Consider the following 27,959-nt stretch of genomic DNA (forward strand, 5'->3'; position numbering starts at 1 on the left):
TCCTGCTGTTCAGGAGGGTTATGCAACCTTGTTGAAGGTGTGAGCTCTAGTTGATCATAAAGGATTTGGCAATTATTGTTATCGGCAAAGCTGCATACCGATCTTTAGAAGAGAAGAAAATAAATCTGCTTCTAGTCCCAAACACCAGCTGCTGTGCAGTTCAAAGAAAGTCAGCCTGCAGTTGAGTCAACTCCAACGGAGGAAACTCAAAGCACTGTGAAACTAAATTATAAAAGATATGATATATATATATACATTTTATGTAACGTTATACTGGACTGTTCTTTCCAATATGATGAATAACAGGCCATCCTATAATGTCTCTGTGTGTCATTGCAGTGCTCCTACACTTCCTTTGTGTTTCATACACAGTCATTGTGCCAAATGAATTCCCATTTGCATCTGGTTTCCATACGGAGAGGGAAGGACCTCAGAAGGGATTGGAATTAATCCCTCTTTTTTTGCGGGCTGCAATATACATCCCAGACCACGATAAACACACAATGTGTTTGTTGTAACAAAATGTGCTCGATGGATCGTTAACCAGAGGAAAATCTTGTTCAGCCTTATAGACTTTTTTATTTTTATATAATATTCTGATAGAGTAATATTCTGAGTAGTATAATGCGGTTGCAAGATTGACATTTTGTTGTAATATATAGAACTAATACAATTTGTTGTGGGGGAAACCAGAATATATGTTGAATAAAGTATTTATATATTCAATATATAAATATATGTATATACTAAATAAAGTTTGGAGAGATGCTCCTTTAACGACAACATAATTTTGCAACTATAAAGAAAAAGCACATAGTCCAAATAGATATAATGATGTGAACATATTTAGTTTATTAGTTTTGTGTATTGTCTCAGTTCTGTATCATTTCAAATGACTGTGAAACATTTTATTTACACGCTTATTGTTTGTGATATTGGCGATACGCCGACTGTTCTTTATTTACAGGCTCCCTTAGAAGATAACGTGCTGTGTTCAAACAATCAGATTGTGTTGACTGTATTGCTACTTGTTTATACGCTTGTGTATTCCAGCTGCTAATTACAGAGAGGGAGGTCACGGCTCATGTCCATCACTTTCTGATTAAAATGAAGGAGGGAATCTGTTTTCCCCCTCGTGCTCCTGACAATAGCTGGCATGATAACTGAGCATTCGTGGCGTTTGTTGTCATTAAACAGGGTAAGTAGTGTGTCCAGTTATAGCAACACAGACTCTGAGATTAGTATGTGATCTGAGTCCTCTCTTGGCCTCGAGTGCACTCTGCAGCAGGGACACAGGAGCGGCGGTGCAGAGGGCCGCCACCGCCCTCTAGTGGTGAATGTGCGGTCACTGCAATGTGAGGAACTCAAATTGTGCTCATGAAACTCGTGGATGCAGCGACTGTGGAAAAGGTTCAAACGGTTCATGTATAAACAATAACATGCAATGTTAATGGGTTTTCACTTTTAAAATTCAATTGTAAAGCTCGGACATAAAAAAATCTTTTTGGGAACAGCTGTAAATCAACATAACTGCTCTCCCCTACAGAGCGTATAGATTTTTTTGTTGTTGCATGTTTTACTACTTTTTTTGCAAGCCCATTAACTACACGCATACACACTTGACAGCTGAGTCTTTTCCAAAGTATACCTTTTATTTTGTTTTTCTAAAACTCTTATGGGAGATTTATTTTCTTCTATGGCAGGTTGAATATGGCATACTTGCAGACATTTGCATGAGACAGATCCCAGAATCCCAGTAATCATGCCCACTTTTACTTTTGAATAAAAGCTCCAGAACAGCTACTAAATGGACCTTGACTACTTCATCATCTGCTTTTTCCAGGATCAAGAAGAAACCTTAAATATACATTTCTAAGTCAACATGTGCTCAGAAAAACTGAACACTAGGATTCAATATTCAACTGTATATGCAAGTGAGGTCTACTGTATTATGTACATTACTACAAGTACCTCATTACCATGAAGACCATCAGACCATAATACCGTCTCTTGTATTATTAATATCATTGTTGAAATTAAAAAAATTCTCATGTTTTATTCATTATTCTCTATTGAATGCCATTTTAAAATATTGATCTATCAAGCCTAATGTATATCTATAAATATATATATCCATGCATTAGAGCTCTGTTTGAAATTGGTGGGTATTGATTTTCAGAAAGCTTTTTAATTGGTACAACTTGGTATCGTTGTGTATTATGTCATTATGTTGATTATACTGTCCTCAGTACTAATATCATGCAGCCATAACAGCGGTGCTGGTGGGGAGTTCAAACATTTTAGAAATATGTGTTGTTGAACATTGTTTTATGCAAGCTGGAACCAGATTACATTATTATTATTATTCATTTATTTATTTTCATCAATATTGTTAGAAGATATATATGAAATGTTACAATTAAATAACAGAATGTAGAGTTTTCTGTCTTTGTTTTAATTCTGAGGAGAAAGAAAGTGTTTTTATTGTTGGTTGTTATTCATTTCTGAGCTCTTTTGAGCTAATTTGGACTCAAAAATCGTAAGTTGTAAATCGTAGCTACTGCCCAATAGACAGTAAAAGTTCATCAACATCTTAAAACGTGCTACAATTTGGGAGAAGACTGCAGTGAGTCATATCAAGTTTGTGATTTGTAAACCTGTGGGGTCCTATGTATATATAAACAATATGTCTGAATTGACTAACAGACTTCACAGAGGATGAGATTCACATGGAGAGTGACAGCATGCGTTCAGTTCTATAAAGTTATGAAACTAAATATAGAGGCACTTTCAAATCGAATGCCAACATACCTGTTACGTATCCAAATAGGTTTCAGAATACATAATGCGAGACAGCTCTCACAACTATAGAGAAGCTGCCAGAATAAAAAACACATTTAGCGTGTATAGTCTGTGATATATTGTATGTTAGACATTGGCAGTGCTGCCTGACATAAATCTCTGAAGTCTTACGTTAAAACACTGAAATGATTTATCCACGGATAGTCTGAATCCCTTGAGCCATTGGCATCCCTCGAGAAGAAAAAACACCCATGTATTTGACAACCCAGTGAGAATCTAAAGTGAAATATGGTTCTAATACTATGATGTAAGAGGGGGACTATAGGGATCAAGCTTGGCAGCAACACTGTCGTACAAAAAAAGCTCTTTCTGGCCAAGAATACACCGAAATAACACTGAGTGGCTTTCAGACTTGTGTGTCGTTCACTTTAACCGCATGCGTGTACAAAAAAGAGGAGGATAATGACAGAGGGGACATTTCACAATATGTCATCAGATCAGCAGACCGATGACTCAATACAGTGTGTCATAAATAGAGAAAAAGCCCCCCCCCCCCCCCCCCCGGATAAATTGGCTGATAGCAGGCGTGATTGTGATGGCAGAGTGAGAATGTGCAGCGGCGTGTTGCTGAAGATAGTACAGTCAGTGATTCCCTTCCAGATGTAAAATCTCCTCCAAAGAAAAAGTGTTCCACGAGATGCCAAAAAACAGTCCATTTGCACGAGCAGGAGTGTGAATGGGAACGGTTAGTGAGTCAACAGATGGCGCCTTAACGCTTACATTTATCCAAAACGCACGCCGGAGAGCTGGAGCTTCAAATTCATTTCATACTGCATTGCATTCCTTAATTTTGGAAAAGCAAAAGGGTTCCTAGTGGGTTCTCTGGAGCAATATGGATATACAGCAGAGTCATTTTTCATCTACACTGTTGATACCCTGTGGAGATAGACACCTTTAAAAAAAACTTGCATCATGTCATCTCACAGAATAAAAATGTCAAAACTGCGTTTGCCACCACAAATAGCTTTTTGATGTATGATAAAAAATAAAAATTATATATAAATATTGCTTCTAGGATTTAAAGTTTAACAAAAAAAGATAACAAAAGCATAAAATGGATTAAATTTTATTTTTTATTTTGTTAAATGACAATTTTCCTGGACAAGGATGTGTTTGCGGTGCATTATGGGATGGACAGTATATCCGCGATAGTTCGGGTCAGGTGCATTTCTCATTGCGCCTCCACGTCGTGGAACATGGGTTTGCGTCGGTCTTGAACCACGGTACGTACGCGTGCCCGTGAAGTGCGAGGCGGAAGCGTCTCCTCCCCGACACGTGCACTGCCACGCTGATGTAGTTTTGCGTTGAGAACGAACGGTAATTAAAAGAAGAAGAAGAAGAAGAAGAAGAAGAAATAACCCCGCGTTTATTTTGTTCGTTAAATAATGTTACCAACAATTTCGTCTTCACGTCGCACTTGGTAATTACCAACTAACTAACATTAGACTTAAATATGTAAAAAATAGATTGTATTTTCTAGCTAACCAACTAAGCTAGCTCATTTTCTGTCAAGCTGTTACTTACGTAACTTAAATATTGCAACTAACGTTAAATTCCGCCAGGTGGTAACGCGAAATGTTTGCGATATTAAAAAAACCCTGTTTTTTTGTTTATTAGAGCTAAAGCTAAAGTTAGCTCGGCTTCCCCTCTGCAGACATGCTGACTGCCGTGCGGTGCGTGCTGTCTAAGCTGGCCTCGCCATTGTGGCGCACTGTGGAGGTGGAAGAAGGAGAAGGCCTTTTCTCCGGGAAACCAGGTAAGTGCACGGTTCCCACAAAGTATGACGCTGGTGAGAGAAAGTTCCCCCAGTTAGCTTCATCCGTGTCGCAAGGCGTCTCAAACTCATTTATTCACTTTTTTTGTGCTCCTCATTTGTTTCGCTCGTCAAGGCATGAAGGAGATCCGCCACCTGCGGGGCAGCGTGGTCACGCAGCTGTGCCTCGACTACGGCATGATAGACGGCGCGGTCTACTTCACCAGCGGAGAGGTGTTGGGCGGGATGCCACTGAAAGAGGGGGACTTGGTGAACTGCATAGCAGTACGAGATGGTGCCCAAGGGGGATGGAAGGCTTTACGGGTGACGATCCCGTGCTTCGCTCATGCGCGCATGCGCAAACGACATACAATTGATGTCCATTCCATGTAGTCCATTCAGTTTTTTTGTTCCTTCTACCGACAGTGAATCAGTCAGGAAAATAGGGCCATCATGATGGAAATTGTCAGACGTGCACCATTTAATCCTGTCGTTTAGGTGGAGAAGAGTGCCGATGCTTGGGAGGATGGTGGGAAATCCTCCATTGAAGATGACAATATGCAGCTGCGTCCTCTCATTGGCACAGTCACATCTTTTGATGGAGATGGGGGCTACATAAACCAGACTACGTACTTCCTACGCTGCAGTCTATGGGAAGGTACCGATTCTCACTCTACTTGACACGCTCAAATTGTGAGCCTCTTGACCCCATGATCAGGGTTCGTACGGGCATGGAATTTTAAAACGGTCATTTCCAGGCCTGGAAAAGTCATGGGGAAAAATTAAATCATTAAAGTTTTGGAAAAGTCATGGAAATTTGTTATAATTACGCCGAGTTTGAAATAACTAATATGTTTTTTAAAGGAAAGATGCTCAAATTATAAGCCGGCGTACGCACTCAATACGCAACATTTCTAAATTCTTCATGTTTATACCGAAATTTCAGTTTGGTCATGGAAATTTGGTTTAAAGTCCTGGAAATCCATTGGTCAAAATGTGTAAGAACCCTGCATGATGCAACTTACTCTGTTGTCCCTCAGTACCAGAACTGTCCGGCATTTTTCACTTTTTGACTTATTTTTTTACAGTTGATGTTTGGTGAGCTCTCAAACTGAGAGTAGATTAGACAAAGTCACAGCCACACCAGAATATAGTCGCACTTGGCGGAAGGCTGATGTTAAATTTCCTACATTATTGTCAGGTTATGAGCCGATGAAAGGAGACTGGGTCCAAGCAAAATATTGTATCAATCCTACCAAGTGGACCACCCAGGCGCATTCTGTGGTCCCTTTACGGTACCGCCGCCTAGACCAGGTAATTGCATCATTTAATTCCTTGGACTTCACCCACTTATTACAATGTAGTACTTTAGTTTTATTTGTAAAAGGCGTTGTACTTAATTTTGATAATGTTAATGCTTAAAAGTCTATTCTCGTCTGTCTAATACAATTGAGTTGTATGAATACCTTATTTGGTTATAAATAAGTATTAACGACTTCTTTCATTCCTCTCCCCTGCTTTGAATTACTGTCTCCAGGTGCATGTGACCAGTCTGTATGGTAAAAAAGGTGTAGTGGAGGACAGTGTGTTCTTCAGCCTGGACTCTCTGCTGCTGCCTGCCCACTACCATCCTTTGCCAGGGCACCTGGTCAACCTCGTAATGGTGGAGAGCAGTCAGTCCTTGTACAATTGGCGGGCCCTGTGCCTGGCCCCATGCACTCAGAGGTATTGGACTTTCTTCTAATAGGGCTGCAAATAAGGATTCATATAATATGTTAAAAAGTAGTGTAGAAATGCCAATCACTATTTCAATGTTTTTGTTTTTTAATTTCTGTTTCAGTGGGAATGTTCTTGCTACACAGCTCCCACAGGCTGAACTCGAGAGTATTTTGGAAAACAAAGGTGGGCTGGACGTGACGGACTATGGCCGGTTTGTGGATCTGATGATAGGCGACAAACAAGAGCTGGTGCTCTGGATACAGTGAGTGACCAAAGAAGAAAGAAAATATTCACATTCAGAGTCAAACTAAATGAAATAACAAGTTGCAAACCTCAGTAAAATAGAAGTATGATTTGTATTCTTGTCATTCATTATTATTGTTTTTAATCTTTGTAACCACTGTTAAAATGATTTCCACCACATGTCTTTTGTTACAAGTATCTCAAATTTGAGAGAAAATAAGACCGCTTTGGAATAACTGTTCCAGAAAGTAATTTTTTCCACTAGTAGCACAATACATTGTCTTATATAATCTTGATCTTTTTCTCAAAACAGAAATAAAGGTTCAGAGATCCACAGGCTGAAGTGCTGTGACTTTGCTGGCTGGGACTCAGAGGAGCAGTTCACTCTGGTTACTGTCAAAGACTCCACACCACTGGGACAGAAACAACAGCCGTTGCAGAAAAACGACTCGGAACCTGAAAACTGCTCTGAATCTTCAGAAAAACAAGTTGGTGATGGAAAAGAGGTACACAAAGAAAATGGTGAGGTGCTGAAGAAGACTCTCCATTTCTCTGGTGTAAGGAGACAGGAGAGAGATGTGACTATTCCACCAGGAGAGAGGTTGTCTATTGTAGTGGCCTGCCAAGCAAAGTAAGTTATTATTAATTGTGTTGCTGTTTTATAGACTCTTGTAGTAACATGTTTTAAATACCAGAATCAGTTGGACGAGTAACGGATCAAAAAGATAAATGTAGAATGGAAAGTCTTTGACTGACTGGCATGCTGTCTTGCCATATAACAAAATAAAAAACTGTATTCCAATATCTCTTGGCGCTCCTGTTAGTATGTCGTTTCTTTCTGTACAAATATATCCCATGGAAATTTCTCAGGAACCTGGGAAGCTGTACTGAGCTGCTGCTGCTGCACTTCTCCTCTTTCACCATCGGGCGGCGCCTTGAGGTCACAGTAGCCAGCAATGAGGAGAACCTGCTGCAGCCCTCGGTGCCCTACAGTTCCAGAGATGTACGTCTGGTCTCAACGATGCCGACTACGAACGTGATCACCGTCACTGCTCCAAAAGACCTCCCAAGGTATCCGCACGGCTGACTCCTATTGCACCTAGAGCACCAAGCTAGTCATGAATGTCCGACCTACCGTACAACTGATTGAGAAGTTGTTACATTAAATCAACAATGGGTAGATTTGATTGAAAATGTGTAATTTATGCAGGCAGGGAGCTTACAAAAAATGACAACACTTCATTATTTATGTCACTCTTTAATGTTGATTTCCCCCCCCCTGTAGGTCTTTCAAGCGGCGGCTGCCGAACTTCATAGCTAACTATCCATTGCCCCAGGCTCTCAGAGACTGTGTGGAGGCACAGCACGACGTGCTGGTAGCTCAGCCCTGCCTCGGAGAGGTGAGCTCGCATCATCTTGAAGTGATGATGGTGTAGAATAAGGTCCAATTTGCAGAAGAGTCAGATTAGGGCTACCTGCCCAGTACATATGTTGATTATTGGTGCTTTCAAGCATTTTGGATAAGGGAGTCTACTAATATTGATTTACTTTATGAATATATGATTCCTGTATCCTAACAAAAGAGTGAGCCTCTGGGACACGCGAGCACAGTGTATGATATTAAAGGACCATCCTTTATTGAGAGGATCCATTCAAACTGGCTCCGGTGGTTCTCTACTGCTCTGTGTCTTGTCAGTGAAGTCAGGAATCCGCTGAACTATCACATTTCCCTTCCGCTGTGCCCGTTTGCTCAGGCGCTGTCACCGTCCAACATGCATTTGCGTTTCTCGGTCCTTCTCTGGCTGGAAGAGCTGCATGCCGAGAAGGAGATCAGAGAATTCACCATCATCGGGGCCCTTCTCAGGAAAGGAGTGTCCTACCTGCACCTAGAGGTCCTTGGGTTGGCCGAAGGCAGACCGAGTCTCGGTATAGGTGAGGAGGCCTGGATTGTCTTTCTTCGTTGAATTATTGCAACGGTTCACGTTATATATATATTTATTTTAGCAACACAAGAAAGGTTTTGACAAGTTTGCTCTGCAGGTGACAGAATAGTTTTGAAGAAACCACAGAGGGACGGCGTGGTCGTGGAGTACCTGAGTTATGTCGCAGAGGTACGGAGATATTATTATACTCTGAATATTTGTTTTTATGTTCTGCATTATCAAACACACATGCCTGCATAACATGTAATCTCATGCTCTTTTTGTTGACACGCAGATCCATGATGAAAATGTGAGTTTGAGAGTGAACTCCGAGTTTCAACGCAGCTACCTCGGAGAGCCACTTGATGTTGAGTTCACTTATAACAGGTGAGGAAAAAAAGAGGATTTTGCATTTCATAAATGCGATGCACTCGTATTTTATTCAGAAACAATGCGTCGTAGTTTTAAAACCCGAATCTTGACGGCTTGCATCACCAGAACCACCATGAAACGGTGTCACAACGCACTTGACCAGACCAAACAGTTCGGGGAGAGTAAGTTGTGGTTTTATTCAAATTGCTTTAAGTCAGTTTGGCTCCCGGTATTTTAGACACGATAAAGAGGACAGATTTAACTTGACTGTCCATGCAATCATATGCAATATGCCGTGCTCTTCGGAAGCCACAGTCTGTTTTTGGATACCAGAGTCACATTGACATTCACATGGATGGAAAATCTAAAGCAATTCCCAAGCCGCCGTATCATTTAAAAAACTGTTAAAGTTATACTATAGAAGGATGTTTAATAAAAATGTGAATTCAATATATTTGTTGATAATCTGAATTGTAGTAGAACTTAAATTCTGAGAAAGGAGTGAGCATTTGATCGTCTTTATTTCCGCAGCAAAGCAATTCACTTTATTTCAAAACCATCCTTTGGTTGGAGACTATGACATTTATACCTCACCTCATCCTTTTTGTTTGCCATTATGAGAGGAAGAGAGAATGCAATTGCTCCAGTGATGTATTTAATATCCCATGTTATGTCTTTAGTAGCATTTGCTTGCTGACATAATGTCTTGATGGCTGCAGAGTTTAGTAGACAAATTCACAATTTCTATATTTACAAGGGTAATACCCTTTCATTTACACACGTGGTTTATTTCTTGTATGCTTTCATGATAGTTGATTTTAAAAGTAGTCCAAGAGATTTACATTGCTGTCATTTTCACATTGTTGTGCAGTTCTCTTCCCCTCTATATTGGCTGTTAAGAAGCCTCAATGGACAGAGAAGTGGATAGAGGAGCCAGACCAGGACAAAACAATGGAGAACATTGAGGTGAAAGATGAAACGATTAAAATGCATGTCATTAACAAAGTCATTCATTTTAGTTTGAATACAATGTAATTGTATTTTGTAAACAGGTTCCAGACATGGTACATGGAAATGTTTCGAGCGTGACGTCAAAGGCCACACAGATGAAAGGTACACCGTTTTAGTTTTTCATTTAATACAAACCGTACCTGTTCATAGACGATCACATTGAGAACATTAATAACAAATGTGTAATCTCCTCTAGATCGTAGTCAGCCATCTAAACCCATCCCCAGCATAGGGCACTTCTTCAACGCGGACCTGAACCCCCCTCAGAGGGAGGCAGTGAAGAACATCCTGGCAGGCGAGTGTCGGCCCCTTCCTTACGTGCTGTTTGGACCTCCAGGCACTGGCAAGACCATCACCCTCATCGAGGCCGTACTACAGGTACAGAGCTACGATAGAACATCTCCTTTTTCATCGGGGGTTGTATTCATTAAAAGTGCATCTCCCAACAAGCCAATTTTGAAGAATCCCTTTATTGTTTGTGTCCGGGTAGGAGTTCATAACTTTAAGATTGTTGTATTTCTGGCCACAGGAATTAGATCAATAACACAACGTATTTATCAGACGAATAAAAGTATCAAATGACTTTGTTTGATACGCTTCTTTCCACCTCCAGCTGTACCACTTTCTGCCCAGCAGTCGGGTCCTCGTATGTACTCCTTCCAACAGTGCTGCTGACCTCGTCTGCATCCGCCTACATGACAGTGGTTTCCTGCATGCTGCAAGTTTGGCCCGCGTCAACGCATCCTCTCGACAGGAAGAGGTACATTTTCAAGTGTGCATGATCAAAAGGAAAATGTGCATGCTCTGTGCAGTAGGATCTGTACAGATGCCACCGCCATTTGCCACCAGGGTGGGCGGTACAATTGTCGGTAAAAACTTTTTGAATAATTGATGAGGTTGTGATGACGTGCTCCGTCTGCATCTGCCTTTAGTTCATTGCTTTATCGCCTTTTTTCTTCTTCTTTCTTAGTCCATCCCAGAAGTGCTGAGACTTTACTCAAAGGCAGGAGAGGACATCCGCCATGCCTCTTTTCACAGGATTGTGGTCAGCACCTGCTGCAGCGCTGGCATGTTCCATAACATCGGACTACAGTAAGACCTGGGCTGTGGTACTGATCCTAGAGCAGCTTGTGTCTCGTCTTCTTTCTCATACCTCAGTTCATAACATGTGGATTTGTTTTTCCTCAGAGTGGGACATTTTACCCACGTGTTCCTGGATGAAGCCGGCCAGGCCACAGAGCCAGAGTCCCTGATCCCGATGAGTTTTATGTCTGAGAGAGATGGACAGGTCAGCACAAACACACTGACTACATGCACATCTTAATGGCCTTGTCCAGTGCTTCTGTTCTGTGTGCAGGCGTGTCAGAACTGGGTATCGGAGGTCTTTTTCACGAGCTATGTTTCTAGTGTGGATCCCCAAAAAACTGAGTTTTTTTATTTATTGATAACGACTTTTCCTCTCTCACACGCTTAGATCGTGTTGGCCGGTGACCCCTGTCAGCTGGGTCCAATCGTGAAGTCCAAGCTGGCCTCTGCCTTTGGCTTCGGGGTGTCTATGTTGGAAAGGCTGATGGCTAACTCGCTGTACTCCAGACATGACTGGGGATACAACCCTAAGCTGGTTGGTGAACTGCAAACCTTTTTTAACTTTGATCTCTTCGTGGCACTTGATGACATATATTGTGTGTCTGTGTGTACATGAGTACCATTGTTAATGCCAATAACTCCTTTTAGAAGAATTCTGCGGAGAATAATTATAAAGCTGGTCTTTTACTACTACAGGTAACAAAGCTGATCTACAATTACCGTTCTCATGAGGCCTTGCTCACGCTGCCCTCCAAGCTCTTCTACAAGAACGAACTGTGTTTTAAAGCACCTCGGGCCATAGTGGAGACTCTCTGCAAGTGGAAAACTCTGCCCAAAAAAGACTTCCCACTCCTCTTCCATGGCGTTAGGGTGAGTGGTCTTTATTCGTGTGAGGATCTTTAAGAGCACCAGTTATGTCTGAAACATGTATACCATGCTGGGCTTATTCAATTTGCTGGAAAATTCTGCTTCATTCTCCGGATTTTCTTCTGCCCTAGGGCACAGAAATGAGGGAAGGTAACAACCCGTCATGGTTCAACCCAGTGGAGGCTGTGCAGGTCATGATCTACTGCTGCCAGCTGGCAAAGAAGCTCTACAACCCGGTGGGCGCCTCTGACATTGGCATCATCGCCCCCTACAGGAAACAAGTAAGACTGCATGGTTCATTTGCAAAATGTGTGTTTATTAGACATTAGTTACAAATGTGAGATGTCCTTTTGTTTTCCATGTTGGTACAGTGGGGGGGGGGGGGGGGGGGACTATTTCTGTGCAACACATTTAATTCCAAGGTAGCGTAAATGGCTTTTTTAAGTGCTTGCATGTTGTAACCAAGCGGTGTCCTTGTTTTCTTATTCTCCAGTGTGAGAAGATTCGAGTGCTGCTGGCTAAGGTCGGCCTGTCTGACATCAAAGTGGGCTCCGTGGAGGAGTTCCAAGGACAAGAGTTCCTGGTCATCATCATGTCTACGGTAGGCAAAAATAGAATTTGGGTAATAGAGGTTAGAATTCTGAATCCTGAAAACTATTCGTTCTGGACAAACTTGAGGTGGTGGGACATCCAGATGGTTCAGCTCGGCTGTTGCAGAACAACATTGATGTTGTTGTTGTTGTTGTTAGCGCCACCATGTGATCGTCAGTGTAGTTTCCTATGGGTGAGAAGTTGCACTAATGTTTAGCCAATACAAGTGTTGCAGTTTCTGAGATCCTGGTAAATAAGGGCAACATACTTTAAGTACATTCATTGTTTCAGTCTGAAAAAAACAGCAGCTTTATCCATCACAGCTTAAACTAAAACTATGCCGAGTAACTTGAGGTTAAGAATATTTCTCAGAATCCTCCCCGTTTTTTTAATTACTTTTTTTTAATCTTAAAGATGGTTTAAAAGCTCTAGGCTCTGGTGACTATGGAGGTAAAGACGGACAAGGAAACAATAATTTCTGTTCCTTGACCTTCTGAGCAAGATCTGCCTCAGTCAAATGTTTTAGATCAGGTCTAAACTATTTATTCATGAGCTTAACTTTAAAAAGATGTTTCTGGTTGAGTGTCTCCCTGCTGAGCCCCGTCGGTCAGCAGGAGTGAATATTCAGCCCTGAAGTACAAACCAGCATCTTGTTCTCCTGATGCCTGCTCATTAAACCGTGTGCTCCACAAGAGTAGTAAATGTTATGGGTAGGGCCGTATCAAATGTCATTTCTTTATATGTGAAGCTTGGGATTGAGCTTTTGAGTGCCACATCAAATGTCTGATGTCATCACCCCAAAATAGCATTTTGTATTTGTGGTTGTATAATTGTAATTTATGGTGCCTCCCCTTTGTGTGCGGCGAGCGGAAACGACATCATCGACTGCTTTCAGAAGGCTAAATGCCAAGAACGATGGTTTAAAGCTAAACTATTTAGATTAAGAGAGTCATTAATAATAATAATTTGGATCAAGTCCGATTGTGTTCATTTAAAATGTCCCAAACATAATGTTCCCATAGTTTATTCCATATATTACTCGGTTCATTGCGTTCCCTCTATAATATAGGTGCGCTCAAATGAATCGGTCGAGAGTGATGATTTGCAGGCTGCGCTCGGCTTTCTGTCCAACCCCAAACGCTTCAACGTGGCCATCACTCGTCCCAAAGCCCTCCTCCTGCTGGTGGGAAACCCCCACGTCCTCATCAAGGTGAGGGAGGAAACCCGTTGAGTCTCGGTTTTATTAAACATGTATTTTTTGTTAATTATGAGCTTTTGAATACTTAAAATGCCTTGATTCCTCTACAGGATCTTTGCTTCAGGGCTCTACTGCAGTACTGCTTCATCAACGGGGCGTATCTGGGCTGTGACCCCCCTCCCCTCCTCAGAGACTCTGAGATGTATGTACACTGGTCATCCGTCACATTGTCCTCGTGCATAAAGGATATTTACACTCACTGGCTGCTTTATTTAGTCCACCTGTACGGTGGACTGTAATCCAATAAAACTGTTCTGACCCAACTGCTTTTAATAAGTTATTCTGACACTCGATACAATCAAGACGTGCGTAATTTGGATTTAAAACGTCATGACTCGATGAGTCAGACGGGTAATACCACGCACAACTACTGTAAACCGATTATTTAATGGTAACATTTACTCTTCTCGTTTTTAGTTTGGTAACATTTTATGGAAAGTAAAAGCAACTTCTAATTTATTTAGCATACTTTTTTGTGATGTGTACATGCAAGGAGCTGATAAAGACCAACCGGTCGTGTTTTAAGCGCCTCCTCCTTTGTCTTCACAGCGCTGCAGAGCAGCAGAGGACCGCATAGAGGACGACGACGTCACGGCAGCATGTTCACTGAATTTGTTTGAAAATATCTTTCTGTGAATGCAAAATGCAGTTCCATGCCGGGGGGGGGGGGAGAAATAAAGATCAATAACTGCACGATTATTCCTGTGTCCTGTGATTATTCAGTTCACGTGCTTGACTCTGCGTGAGATTTGACAATAGCACGACCTTGTATCGGTTGGATTGTTGTGAAGGGCGTCGTGGTATTGAGGCGTTGTTCATCTGCCCAGGCTGCTGCGCAATCTTGTGCAAATCTCTGTCGAACGTGAGATTATACACACAATGTTTTTAACTTTCACCACTTGATCTGCAGCCGTCTGGTTTCTCCGGGGGCTGTCTGCTCGTCTCGGCGTGGCAGCGTCTGCTGGATGTGACAACTGAGTGCTACTGACGGTCTGCACGGGACTGTCAGTCCTGCTGGAGCCCAGTGGGATGGGGGGGGGATCAATCTCTTAAGTTAATGAGTCTCTGATGTGCTCGGAGGAGACAGCTTTCATCTGAGTTCACTGTGTTGGAAGGAAGGCAAGCCCCCCCCCCCCCCCGCTTTGCAGCTCTGTCTTTGATGTGTCTCAGGCGTTCACTCAGACTGTACTTTATGAAGGAAGGATTCCCACAACGGAAGACATGCTATGCAAATGATTCTGGATGCTGACTTCAGCGTCTGCAAACCTCTTTGTTTTGCTGGGTAGTGAAGCGGGACGACTTGATAAGGGGTCGTGTTTGAAGTCGGGGGCCCCGCCAGCCACATGCTCCTTTCTGGAGATCCTCTAATACAGTCTTTCATCTCTACTTTCAGCTTAAAAGGAAAATATTTCTCTCTACAGCTGTGACGGATAATGATAATGATTTGTTTACTTGGTGTAAAAACGGATCAACCGTGTCTTCGTTGTAAATAAGACTCAGTCGGCATGCTGTCTCACTCGAGATAAATAAATATGAGCAGCGTGACGTGCGCCAGCAGAGAAGATTCCTAAATCCAGGGACTTTATTGATTTTTGACGTGGAGAGAGAAGTTTAGACGAGTCATGTTTTGGTCCTCGGTACAAGCAGGATAGTCGTGTTCTAAAGGGAAATGTCGCCTGTTTCTAAAAGTTCTCATCTTAGAATGAGACCTTTTACATTTCTCTGAATCTTTGCGAAAAGAAAAGCTCCCGGTGCAACTTCTGCTGCTGAATCGGAACTGAATTAGTAAAACGAGGCTACGGTCTGGTTTGAATGCTAGAAGATGTGATTTTACTTTAATTCGTTTTTTAAATTTGGCCTGATATTCAGCCCAAAATGTGAAAGCCGGCACTGTGGAAACCAACCCAGTGAACATTATGACGTCGAACCTGTAAAAAGGAAGAAACATCTGTTTAGTTCCCGCTGGACGGTGAGCTGCAGCACTTCTGCTGTCCATCTCCGAGGTGAAGCGTGACTGACAGACAGGTGCCCGGCTCTTTATCTCCTCCGCGTATCACCGTCTCATTAACTAAGGCAGGGGCAGGCAACGCATTACCAACACAGACACAGTGTCTACAGGGCCGCCATTAGGCCCGACAACAGGCCCCTGCTGGGCTCCTGCTTGTTAAATGTGTGGACCTATTGTTCTCCTAAATTGGTCTGTGACTCTAATTGCCCAGTTAGTCCCCTCTCGCGGGCTGCACTCGTCTACCCGGACTGGAACCAGCCTCCGCTCATCAGATCGGGCCGTAAAAGTTGGCTGAGCTGGGAGCCGATGGAGGGCCGGCTCGGCCGGCTGCCTGGACGCGGTCTCTGCTGCTGCTGACGGGGGCTGGCACACGGGCCCAGAAACAAGAGCAGGGCTCAACTAGAATTGGGTTTCAGGGTTCGTACGGTCATGGAAAACCTGGAAAAGTCATGGAATTTTAAAAATGGTCATTTCCAGGCCTGGAAAGTCATGGAAAAAACTTGAATCATAAAAGTTTTGGAAAAGTCATGGAAAAAACTTAAATCATAAAAGTTTTGGAGAAGTCATGGAAAAAACTTAAATCATAAAAGTTTTGGAAAAGTCATCGAAATTTGTTATAATCACATGTTCGTTTACGCCGAGTTTGAAATAATTAATATGTTTTTTAACCCTTGTGTTGCCTTCGGGTCATTTTGACCCGATTCAATATTTAAAGAAAGACGCTCAAAAAAATAAGCCGGCGTACGCTCTCAATATGCTACATTTTTTTTAAATGTTCATGTTTATACCGAGATTTCAGTTTGGTCATGGAAATTTGGTTAAAAGTCATGGAAAAGTCCTGGAAATCTATTGGTCAAAATGTGTAAGAACCCTGTTGGGTTTATTTTGGCATGTCTGACTCCACAAGGAGCGTGGCAGGCTGGGCGGGATAGAGACCTCTGATTCATGAGGGGAAAGTCCTTGAAAAACAACACAAAAAAAGGCCCAGAGGCATCGGCTCCAGATATACATCTGAATCTGGAGACGGACGACATACAAACAAATCCGTTGCTGCTGTTACGTCGTCCTATTGTTGGATGAAGAGGCTCGAGTACACGAGACGGAGGGAACGGGACACATTAGCACGTATGTCTGTGGCCCCGGTCTGCATCTTGAATGGGACGTTGGCACGTTATGACTTGAGAGTGTTTACCTCGCAGCAGATGTTGCTCTGGTTAGTTATCAAATGAGCTCCAGGCAAATCAAAAATACTGATATACGGTGGGAAGAAACATTTATGTTTTATGTCTTTATTGCGTGGACTTGTTCTCGAGTGTGTGTGTGTGTATATATATACACTACCGTTCAAAAGTTTGGGGTCACTTAGAAATGTCTTTATTTTTCAAAGAAAAGCACTGTTTTTTCAATAAAGATAACATTAATCAAAAATACACACTATACATTGTTAATGTGGTAAATGACTATTCTAGGTGGAAACGTCTGGTTTCTAATGAAATATCTCCATAGGTGTATAGAGGCCCATTTCCATCAACTATCACTCCAGTGTTCTAATGGTACATTGTGTTTGCTAATCGCCTTAGAAGACTAATGTCTGATTAGAAAACCCTTGTGCAATTATGCTAGCACAGCTGAAAACAGTTATGCTGGTGATATAAGCTATACAACTGGCCTTCCTTTGAGCTTGAAGTTTGTAGAACAAAATTAATACTTCAAATATTAATCATTATTTATAACCTTGTCAATGTCTTGACGATATTTTATATTCATTTGATAAATAAAAGTGTGATTTTTCATGGAAGACACGAAATTGTCTGGGTGACCCCAAACTTTTGAACGGTAGTGTATATATAAAACAGATCTGTGTGTGGAGAATGGACAGCGGCGGAAGATGCCGGGACTTCTTTGTTGGCGACGCATGAAAGCGATACGCCCGAAGAGGGAGGCGAATAGTGTTTTGCATGTGGCTGTGAGTTTGTGTTATTGGGAGATCAAAGCCAGGTGAGCCGACAGAGGCTCTGCTTTGCTAATGAGGACGGGAGGCTCTGCCGATGAAACCCTGCAATTAGAAAGCGGGGACACATGAAAGAGGCCCGGCAATATGAAGGAGACTGCCCGTCTGTCTCCAGAAACCTCCAATTTATTTCTCAAGGAACTTTCAGAGAGGGTTTTTTATTTTATTTTATTTTTTAAAGCCTCTTTATGGGATTTGGTGGTTTTTATATATCAGCCAATTCAAGCAAATTTCACTTACTGTGCTAAAAAAAAAGCAAACATATTACTGGGAGTGGTCAAAATAACATGAACTTTTGCAAACACTGCAGCATATGTACGTAACACTCTGCATATGTAGCAGCATATTGGATTTATTTTTTTAACTTATTGGACTTTTTAAACTTATTCTTCATGAGGTGTTCACGCTATAGTTTTCTCCCTGGACCTATAAAAGCAAATGAAGCAGATGCTGCGACTGGGCTTCAGTTAGTGAAAGCTGGGCCCTGATTGCCCATTGTGCCCCCTCTCTCACACACACACACACACACACACACCCTCCAACTGCTTATTACCCCGCCCCCCCCTCCCCCCGTCTGCAGTCATCACAAAACAAGCCGTTGTCTCCATCGTCTCTGCGTCTTTGATAGGTAGTTGATAACAGACTCAGGCTGATGGGGCTGGCTGACCTTGCTGTATATAAAGTGAGCAGCGGCAGCTCCGACGGCCATTCAAGGACAGAAGAGTCTTCTCTGACCACCAAGCAACCTCGGGTAAAAAAAGAAGAAAAGCAAGAAACTCATCCATCTCCCTCGTGGACTCTCTCGGCATGGCTGTGTTCCTCACCGCGGCTCTCCTGACCGTGGCGTGCCGCGCCGTGCCCTTCGACATGAGCCAGTCCACTCGCTGCGTCACCATCCCCCAGCAGATGAAAGTCTGCAAGGATGTGGGATACTCCGAGATGCGGCTGCCCAACTTCTTGGGCCACAGCAACCTGGAGGCCGAGGTGGTGCCGCGGTCAGAGGACTGGAGGCCTCTGCTGCAGACCGGCTGCCACCCTGAAGCCCAGGCCTTCCTCTGCTCCATCATCGCGCCCGTCTGCCTCGACACGTAAGGAGATGGGGCTCTTTTTTTTTTCAATGTAAACTTTGCGAAAACACTCTTCATTTCGATCGTTATTGCAGTATGTTTGCATTCACTGTATAACATTTTTTTACATTTTTTAATCTCTCCTGCAGATTTATTCAACCGTGCCGGAGTCTGTGTGTGGCAGTGAGGGACAGCTGTGCCCCGGTGCTCGCCTGCCAGGGTCACTCGTGGCCCGAGGCGCTTGATTGTGACCGCTTTCCTGCCGAGCAAGACATCTGCCTTTCTCACCACACAAAGTTCAACCACTTTACCAAAGGTATGCATGGACCACGGACTCGTCATAAGAACTGGGTTTCACCTTCCTGTAAACGGGCCTTCCATGTGCTCGCTCTTTTAAGTTTCCTTTAAATACTGTACGCCCTGCAGTTGTGTTGAATTCTGTTTTTTTGTTTTGTTATCGCAGACATTCCCAAACCCGCTTGCCAAAACTGCCCCTCTGTGGAAGAGGCTCCTGCAACTAAAAGAGTCCTGGAGAGTTTTTGCCAGCATGACTTTGGTAAGTTTCCTTTCACAGGGATCGGAGGGTCATGGAAAACCTGACATTTTATTTCCAGGCCTGGGAAACTCTCAGAAAAAAATTAACTCCCAAAAGTTTTGGAAAAGTCTTTGAAATTTGTTATATTCATATGTTCATTCACGCAGTTTGATTAAAAGAATAAACATTCATAGAAATATGTATTCTTTTAATCAAACTAATGTCTTATTTATTTGTGTCTGTGGAAGAATGTGTAAGGTATACTCATTTCACAAAATGTTTGGTCATTGAAATGCTGTTTAAAGTCCTGGAAACCCATCGGTCAACATGTGTATGACCCCTGTTTCAACACGTATGGGCATGTTTATGTTTATTATAATCGTGCGTATATCTCCAAACCAGATGATTAATTCTTCTCCTCCTCCTCTCCTCCTCAGCCGTGACTGCCAGGTTTCATCGGCGCCGCCTCCCCATGGGCGAGCCGGAGTACGGCATCGAGGGCCGGGTCGAGTTCGTCCGCCAGGGCCCTCTGCTGCCGTACGACACGCGCCACCTCCTCCGGCAGTGGCTGCTCATCAACCTCCGCTGCGCCGCGGCGCTGGTCCGCCCCGGCCGCTCGCAGCTCTACGTGCTGACCGGCTCCGTGCAGCCCGACGGCACCCTCGCCCTCACCCTCCTCTTCCCGTGGCAAAAAAAGGACGCCGGCATCGCGGCGGCCATTCGCAAGTGGAAGCACCACAGATGTTGAATCGACTTGGAAGCTCGCGAGTAAAAAAAAAACTCGGAGCTCTGAATGTGCGTTTTTTTTTTTGAAGCGTGGACTCGCACAACAACACGTTTTGTCGTGCGATTCCACGCATAAAACACGTGTGATCGAAGACGAGATTGAGAGTTTCTCCGCATCGGGTGTTGGGGAGACTCTGCCTCCCTCTCCCTAACTCGCCCCTGCTCCGACAGCACACAGGAATAGAAACGCACTCAAACCTGTACATAGTATGAATTAATGTAAATCGATTGTAGATTCTATTTTCTTGAAGGATATTGGTTTATTTATGACATCCTTTTTGTGTGTGGTAAAAGATGACAAATAAAATGTTGCAGAACTATACTGTTGTATGCGTAATGTTTTATTGGCAACGATTGTGTCGACAGTGTTGCTTAGCAACGACGGGGTTGTAGTCATGATGTGTGGCCCTCTTGCCTGATCACTCGTTCCTCCACAAGGTGGCACACTAATGGAGAAGCACGAGCACTGGTTCTCCATTATAGTGCCATGCACCCCCCCCCCCCCCTTCCTTTTCATTGCAAGCATTAAAAAGTGCTCGGAGATGACGTGTAACGCAATAAAAAAATTGTATTTTATCCCCTTTTTTGCTCAAAAACGTCACTTTATGATATTGCGCATTGCAATTTTTTGTATCGGTCCTTGCGTGATTATGGAAAGTGGTTCTGTAGAAGACAACTGTAGAGCGATTCATTCTCTGGAGATGACCTGTGGTCTCCGGCCCACGATGTCGCGCTAATGAGAAGACAAATCACTCACTTTGCATCACAATAGTCGTGTTTTCACCACCGGGCTGAACCGTTGGAGCGCGGGTCGTTGAACAGCGGGGCTCGTTCTATACTTTTATGATTTCCATTCATCTGTATGTAGTGCTCCTCCTGACACGTGATGTGTTGGAGTTTATAATAAATGTGAAAGTGCTGAATGCTTTTAAAGATTTTGATATTGTTAGATGCCACAATTAGGCTTGTATTGATTTTATTTATCATGCTTTGGATGTACTGCTACAGCAAGACATGTGACTTTTATATGGATCAGTTATATCAGGCAGTGGGGATCCTGCATCTGTTTTTGTATTTTTTTCCCCCTTATTGCACTTAAGAGAAGCATAGTTTTTATCTCCTAGATTCAAAAATATCCATCAAATTAAAGGACTGAATTAAGCCAATTTATAGTTTGTCGTCCGAACCGAAGCACGGGACGTGGAAAGAGAAGAATTACATTGTCACGCTCCGAATTTCTTTAATCAGCAACGTCATCCCAGTACGAGTTGACTTCCTCTGGAGGAGCTCTGGTGGGAAAAGAAAAGATGTCTTCCCATCATCATCTGGTTCTTCACTGCAGGAAAAAGAACCATGAAACAGGGAAAGCTGGCAAGATGAGGAAATCAAAACCAAAAGCTTCTATGTACACTACCGTTCAAAAGTTTGGGGTCACGCAGACAATTTCGTGTCTTCCATGAAAAATCGCACTTTTATTTATCAAATGAATATAAAATATAGTCAAGACATTGACAAGGTTAGAAATAATGATTAATATTTGAAGTATGAATTTTGTTCTTCAAACTTCAAGCTCAAAGGAAGGCCAGTTGTATAGCTTATATCACCAGCATAACTGTTTTCAGCTGTGCTAGCATAATTGCACCGGTTTTCTAATCAGACATTAGTCTTCTAAGGCGATTAGCAAACACAATGTACCATTAGAACACTAGAGTGACAGTTGATGGAAATGGGCCTCTATACACCTCTGGAGATATTTCATAAGAAACCAGACGTTTCCACCTAGAATATTAATTTACCACATTAACAATGTATAGAGTGTATTTTTGATTAATTTAATGTTATCTTTATTTAAAAAACAGTGTTTTTCTTTGAAAAATAAAGACATTTCTAAGTGACCCCAAACTTTTAAACGGTAGTGTACATGTTTTGTTTCACCCCCCCCTCCCCCCTGTCAGGTTTCTTTGCTGTTCTCACCCTGCTGTACCTGCAGCCCTCCACGCGGGTTTTCTCTGCCCCGATCTGTGCCTCTGGGGCAGACTGGATGCCGTGCTCCTTCTCTTGTAGAACTCTTCATCGGGGTCATACAGCGGTCCTTAAGAATGCACGGCATCTCCAGTGATCTGCACTGTGAGTTTGTGAGTTCTTTTATTTCCACTCTGACATCGATCATCCATCACCATCCATCAACCTCTGGACCACCATTCATCCACCATCAATCACCGGGGTTGGTGTCGGCTTTTTTAAAGCCCTGATATCACTACGCATGCTATGTGTGTGTGGGTCCATATTGCAGGAGCAATAATACCCTCGTAGGAAAACAGAGGTGCCACACATATTTCAAACTCACACCAGGCGATAAGGAGGATGCACAAAGTTCCAGGGGTGAGCGATCATGTTCCTGATATTACCGATGTCACTGCGTCTCGTCGGAGATAATATAAAGTTGTACTCCATCACCTCGTTATTGTAGCAACTATTTCACGTGCAGAGAGAACAATTGTGAGAGTTGATCCCGAGGCAGCTTGGGTGGGGTGACCCCCCCACCCCTCGCTCAACTCCACCGGAGCATGTCCCAGGAGCCGAATAACGACTTCAACCACTGAGATCAGGGACATGGTGCATGATCTGAGGGAGGGGGCAGCAATAATGGCTGAAAAGGTAACAGTGCACTTACTTTTGTGTTGTGTGGGGATATCTAACAGTGATTGTATTGAGTGTAAGTTAACTCTTGATTCCATCCGTCACATACTGAAATAATTAATTTTGTAACCTCGATTTTTCCTCCGTCTACCCCAGGGGAAGCGGCTGGTTGGGAGAGCTTGTTCACAGTGTGGGTTATATCTCTCCTGGGAGTCTGGTCCCTTCTTCGGCCTCCTCCTTCCTCAAACAAGGAGAACTCAACTCAATGGACCATCGGCACCTCCTCGACTCCAACAAAGTAAAAGATCATCTGGACTGGAGTGTTAGTGATATTGAAGCGGTGTATCGTTACATTGGTCTGGAATAGAAAACTGTGTTTATGTGTTTGCTTTTAATTACACGTATTGTTACTTAGATGTAATGTGTGTTTTTACTGTCAAGGATTATGAGTGCCTCTTGCAGTAATATTGTTATAGATCATTGAGCATTAAATATGAATACAAACATGAAGTAAACCTTCATAGTTGCTGATAATATTTTTCTTAAAGGAGAACACAAGCTATATATATACAAATATATGTATATATATATATATACAAATATATATATATATAAATATATATATATATATATATATATATTTATATATACATATTCATAGAAATGGTAGATGTAGATAGGTTTAATTTCCGAGAGCCCTAAACAGTAAGAATCATCAAAGTGGGAATCAGGCTTCACTGAAACACTTTATTTACAGTTGATCGATGTGATCATGATCATGAAAAGGAGAAAAAAAACATATTTACAAAATATACCAAATGATTTGACTTCACTTTTGGATTATGAGCTGAGCATTACTTTCAAGCTGACCAAAAAGAAAGAAAGAAGTCTGGTATGTAAATGCTTTAAATGAAGTGACTCAATGTGCATTTAACTGATTACAATTACAGTGGACATTTTTCCTGGAAATACTTAGAACCAATAAATTGCTTCTTGAAGCCAGAGAAACGGAATGAGATGATTGACACACCAGTTGAACCACATAATAATTATGATGGGACAAGACAATTACATTCATTAAAAAAAGTTAATAGCATCAGTGTTAGTCTTCACGGACCGCGTTTTCCATCCACGTCATTCTAACGCCCTCCCAGGAGCCTTTTACAGTTTTGTGTGTGTATTTGAGTCATTGGTTTACTTTCCACTCATTACTATCTCTCATGTGTCCCAGGTGCTCTTCTGTGGGGGTGATCTCTCATTCTTTGAATCAGAGTGTTTCTGCGATGGTTCTTCCTCCTCCTGAGCAAGACCTTGGGCCATGAGCTCATCCATTGGGGAGCGAGTGGTATGAACTTCCTTTTCCTTACAGTTCCTCCACTTCATTCGGCGGTTCTGGAACCAGATCTTCACCTACAGCGTCGGGAGGATTGTAAATGGTTATCAATATGGCTAAAGATCCACACCAATGTTTCTGCCTGCTTACGGTCTTTTAGAATTCGAGATGAATCTAGCTGAAATGAGGTCATTACCTGAGACTCCTTGAGGTTGAGATCAGCTGCCAGCTTGTTCCGGTCCGTCTTGCTGATGTATTTCTGTCTCCGAAAAGTTCTCTCAAGCTCTTTCCGTTGTTCCTCAGAGAACACGGCCCTCCTAAGGATCCCTCTGCGTGACTTAGGACTTATATCAGCAGACCACATTCGAATATTGGCTCCCTCTGAAACATAAAAATATATATATCAATGTCAGTGTGTTAACCCCAGCTGCTATATATCAACATCAGTGAAATATGGGTCATTAATGAGAAGCTATTATTGGTGGACTGGGGAAAATAAAGTGTAACTTCATTGAAATGAGAATGGCCAGTGGTTGTGTGAACAGAATTTGAGATGAAGCAGCCCATTATTGGCTCACCTCGCTGTGGATCTTTCCCCCAAATGTTTCAAAATGGAGACAATCCAATTTTGTCCACAATCAATCTGCACACTTTACCAAACATCCCACATTTCCTACCTTTTCAACCCTGGGTCGTGCCTCTTTTCGTCACACTTGCTTTATCACTCACTTTTTATTTCTCTTTTTTCTATTTGTCCAATTTAACAAACTGGGGGTGACTAAAGAGAATAGAAAGCCACTTCAACTGAGAAAAAAAGGGATTTAGTGAACTGTGAGAAGCAATCCCACGCTACTTCACTCACAGGTGCAGGCACAACAAAAGTCAAGTGGAACAATTGATCCGATCTATTCAATGTTGCCTTTTTAATCTGTACGACAAATCTGCACATAGACCACCTCTAGGGAGCACATAACAGGTTTGGACATGCTTCTCACTTCTCTATTGGGACTCAATGGTTTTCACTTAAATAGCTGATTACCAGGTCATTCCTGGGCATCGTGTGTGTCTACCCTAGTGGGCCAACCATAGAGCCCTGCGGGACACCAACAATAGAGCCGTTCAATGGAAATGCCATTACTCGATGGCTCAGTGGCCCAACACTAAATCTTTTCACTTGCAGGTATGAAGCCAGTTTGTATGAGAAGATGAGCTCGAAAAAGTCTATAAAAGTCACTTTCATTGAATGCTTTATGTCCTAGTCAAGGGGTCTCCAATGGGTAGGAATGAGAGTTGAAGGACAGGAGAAAGGAGGGGGGTTTGAGGACCAAGCTCTTTAGCCACACAATGGCCGGGGGATGTTCCTGGACCAGCCCTCTTCTGTAGAGAAATGGGCGAGTTTTTTGTGCTGAGCGGAGTTCATTGCTGCAGTGAAAAATTGCAGTGAGGTCGCGTGTGGATGGTGGAGTGAAAGTGCCAATTGGTCACGGCCAGACTTGGCATTGTTGCGTTGCTGGGCACTGTGGGAAAGTGTCAACCTACTAAGAGGACTCCGGGGACCTGTGGGACGAGGGCATGATATGTTTTCTGATTTGTGCTATTTTTCCACAGCATTTGACGAGCATCATAGATGCAGAAACTAATAACTTCCAATTGCTGTGGGATAATACCAAAACACCCACAACAAACCATAACCCTAACCCTTATAGCACTCTAGTTAAGTTATATGAACTGAAACGTTTCAAACACGGTTCGGAGGACTTTAAAAAAAATATGAGATTGAAGGGTTTCTGGATGGGTTTTTTTCGGCTTTAAAAAAATGTAACTTGAAACTATTAGGATTCACAACCAAACTTATTAATGCTGAGGGTACGCTTTGAAACAATCTGCCTTATTCAGCATTATAGGAACTCACACCTGGCAATTAGAATCCTAATATGACAGAAGACACTATATTTATTTGTTCTGCATATTTGCATGAGTAAAAGTGTGTTTTTGCAAGTACAAAATAGGGGGGCCCCCGGGGACTCTGAAAAGCCTCGCGACCCACCCCTCTTCACCGTCCTAAACTGCCGTGAATGTTTATGAATAGAGCCGTGCAGAGTTGAACGGAGAATTAGCTCTTTGGCATTGCATCAGTAATTAGCTGTGGAAAGCACTGGAGACCCTGCTGCTAATGCTTTGAGAGTAGATGAGGCATTGCTGATGAGGCATAAAACACTCACTGGAGAAGACGGGAGGGGGGCTGGACCCACCGCAGCATGCCAGCAGATACTGAGGGCTGCGCAGGAAAACACTGCTCAGTACACCTGCAAAGAGTGACAGGAACGGTCAGATAAGGTCATGTGCTTGGACAGGTGAGGCCGGTACAACGAACAAGGGACTGTACTCGGATCGCCGGCATTTGGAGTCCGACTTTGTCAAATTATTGTAATCTATATTTTTACAGCAGTGCTAAACTTTCGGTGATGCATCCAGATTAAACACATTTTTTTAATGTATTAATGATGCTTTAACAGATTATATTAAAAAGACAAAGGAAATAGGTTGCCTAAAACATAATTGTGAATTAATGAAATTGCTATACTTATAAACTTCATAACATTATAAAGTTTGCAAAGGTTTAACGCAATTTAATCTAATTTAATTAGATTTATTTATTTGAACAGGAACCAATCCACCCAGGGGTAAATGTGTCAGTCTGAGCTAAGGCTAAATTTCAACCGTAATCCCTGTGTTTGTAGTCATTATAAATATGACACAATGAATTTTGAAGTCCCCAATTTTATCAAAAGTTAAATTTAATTCCTGTGGGAGTGAAAATATAGTCCATAATTTCAGTATTAAAACAGTCTTTTATGTTTTTCTTTACTTTGGGAGTAAACAAATTGCTAAATTACATAACACGTCATTTAGCAGACGTTTTTATCCAAAGCAACTTTCAATAAGTGCATCAACCATGAGTACAAACTCAGAACAATAAAAATCAAAGCAGGGAAATAGTTTTTCTTGATTAAATTATTCAATAAAATGTTTTAACAAACATGTCGGTGACATATTTTACAACGTAAAATATAATCTATAAATTCAATTTTAAGCCGGTGAATAATTTCAAGGCTAAAAATTAATTTATGAAACATAAATACAATGTAACAATATGTGTCCTTTCCATGAATATCACGGGTGAAGAGGAAATAAAATACTGCTGTAAGAAAACAAATAAAACAGCTGGCTTTCCGTCACAGTGTAGCTTCAAACATTTAAATTCCGATGACATCATCCAAATATAATCTTAGATTTTGTTCTATTATCCTGCGTTCATACAAAATCAGTTTACCTGAGTGTGGCAGAAGCGGTCCTCCTAAATCTTTCCCCTGTTGGGCACAGTGGGCCTGGCTCTGATAGGCTCCGTGCTCACAGCCCCAGGTTCTCCTCGGTCGTTCACACGCCGCCCGTCTCAGGTGTTCCGGACGGACTGAAGGTGTCTGTGACTGCAGCAGATTGTCAATAAGAAAACTCTTTCCAGAGTTGCCGAAGCCGGGTAAAGCAGGAGGAGAGCCAGCCATATTCCTCCTGGTGCAGCTCTGAACTGAGACCATCCTGTTCGCACAGTGACCCGAAAAACTTGAGTTCCCTCTTCAGCAGTCACAGCTCAGTGACACTAAATTCTCCTTTAATCCCTTCTTGAGTGACCGGGCCAACTTCATTAAACTCTGAGGAAAACAAAAGTTCTCTGCTCTTCCTCTTTCGGGCCTGCACTTTGCTGCAGGGCTGTGTCGTGATTGGCCGAGAGGCTCTAATGTGCTTCTCAATTCAGATAAGGCTGGGGCCTTTCTGGAGTGGCAGAAGGTGGGTCTGGCTCATTCATTATGTCAACTAGCCTATTAAATGATAGACA

General features: G+C 42.5%; 4 protein-coding genes across 4 annotated transcripts; 3 read left to right on the top strand and 1 right to left on the bottom strand.

Annotated features, from left to right (window-relative positions):
• The first annotated feature begins 4,518 nt into the window (after nt 1-4,518).
• mov10l1 (Mov10 like RISC complex RNA helicase 1) lies at nt 4,519-14,316 on the top strand. The gene is given in 26 exon segments (XM_056417705.1): nt 4,519-4,629; nt 4,760-4,939; nt 5,114-5,273; nt 5,817-5,929; nt 6,153-6,340; nt 6,456-6,596; nt 6,891-7,013; nt 7,140-7,208; nt 7,448-7,633; nt 7,848-7,977; nt 8,332-8,509; nt 8,618-8,688; nt 8,795-8,886; nt 8,998-9,053; nt 9,743-9,864; nt 10,033-10,260; nt 10,496-10,642; nt 10,853-10,974; nt 11,071-11,170; nt 11,357-11,503; nt 11,665-11,838; nt 11,967-12,116; nt 12,329-12,436; nt 13,496-13,636; nt 13,735-13,826; nt 14,234-14,316. Coding segments are annotated over 26 exon segments (3,357 nt in total). The 3' UTR covers nt 14,262-14,316.
• Nucleotides 14,317-18,510: 4,194 nt separating this feature from the next.
• szl (sizzled) lies at nt 18,511-20,053 on the top strand. Its single transcript, XM_056417704.1, has 4 exons — nt 18,511-18,791; nt 18,920-19,086; nt 19,234-19,326; nt 19,743-20,053. The coding sequence occupies exons 1-4, from the start codon at nt 18,511-18,513 to the stop codon at nt 20,051-20,053; spliced, it is 852 nt and encodes a 283-aa protein (XP_056273679.1).
• Nucleotides 20,054-20,633: 580 nt separating this feature from the next.
• prl2 (prolactin 2) lies at nt 20,634-23,098 on the top strand. Its single transcript, XM_056416184.1, is given in 8 exon segments — nt 20,634-20,640; nt 22,047-22,117; nt 22,119-22,252; nt 22,397-22,473; nt 22,584-22,627; nt 22,629-22,690; nt 22,692-22,769; nt 22,894-23,098. Coding segments are annotated over 8 exon segments (678 nt in total).
• Nucleotides 23,099-23,870: 772 nt separating this feature from the next.
• dbx2 (developing brain homeobox 2) lies at nt 23,871-27,660 on the bottom strand. Its single transcript, XM_056415688.1, has 4 exons — nt 27,399-27,660; nt 26,287-26,370; nt 24,261-24,445; nt 23,871-24,141 (listed from the first exon to the last, which is right to left on the bottom strand). The coding sequence occupies exons 1-4, from the start codon at nt 27,658-27,660 to the stop codon at nt 23,950-23,952; spliced, it is 723 nt and encodes a 240-aa protein (XP_056271663.1). The 3' UTR covers nt 23,871-23,949.
• Between the last annotated feature and the right edge of the window lie 299 nt (nt 27,661-27,959).

The sequence above is a fragment of the Pseudoliparis swirei genome, chromosome 6 (genome assembly GCF_029220125.1).
Source record: "Pseudoliparis swirei isolate HS2019 ecotype Mariana Trench chromosome 6, NWPU_hadal_v1, whole genome shotgun sequence".
Lineage (NCBI taxonomy): Eukaryota > Metazoa > Chordata > Actinopteri > Perciformes > Liparidae > Pseudoliparis > Pseudoliparis swirei.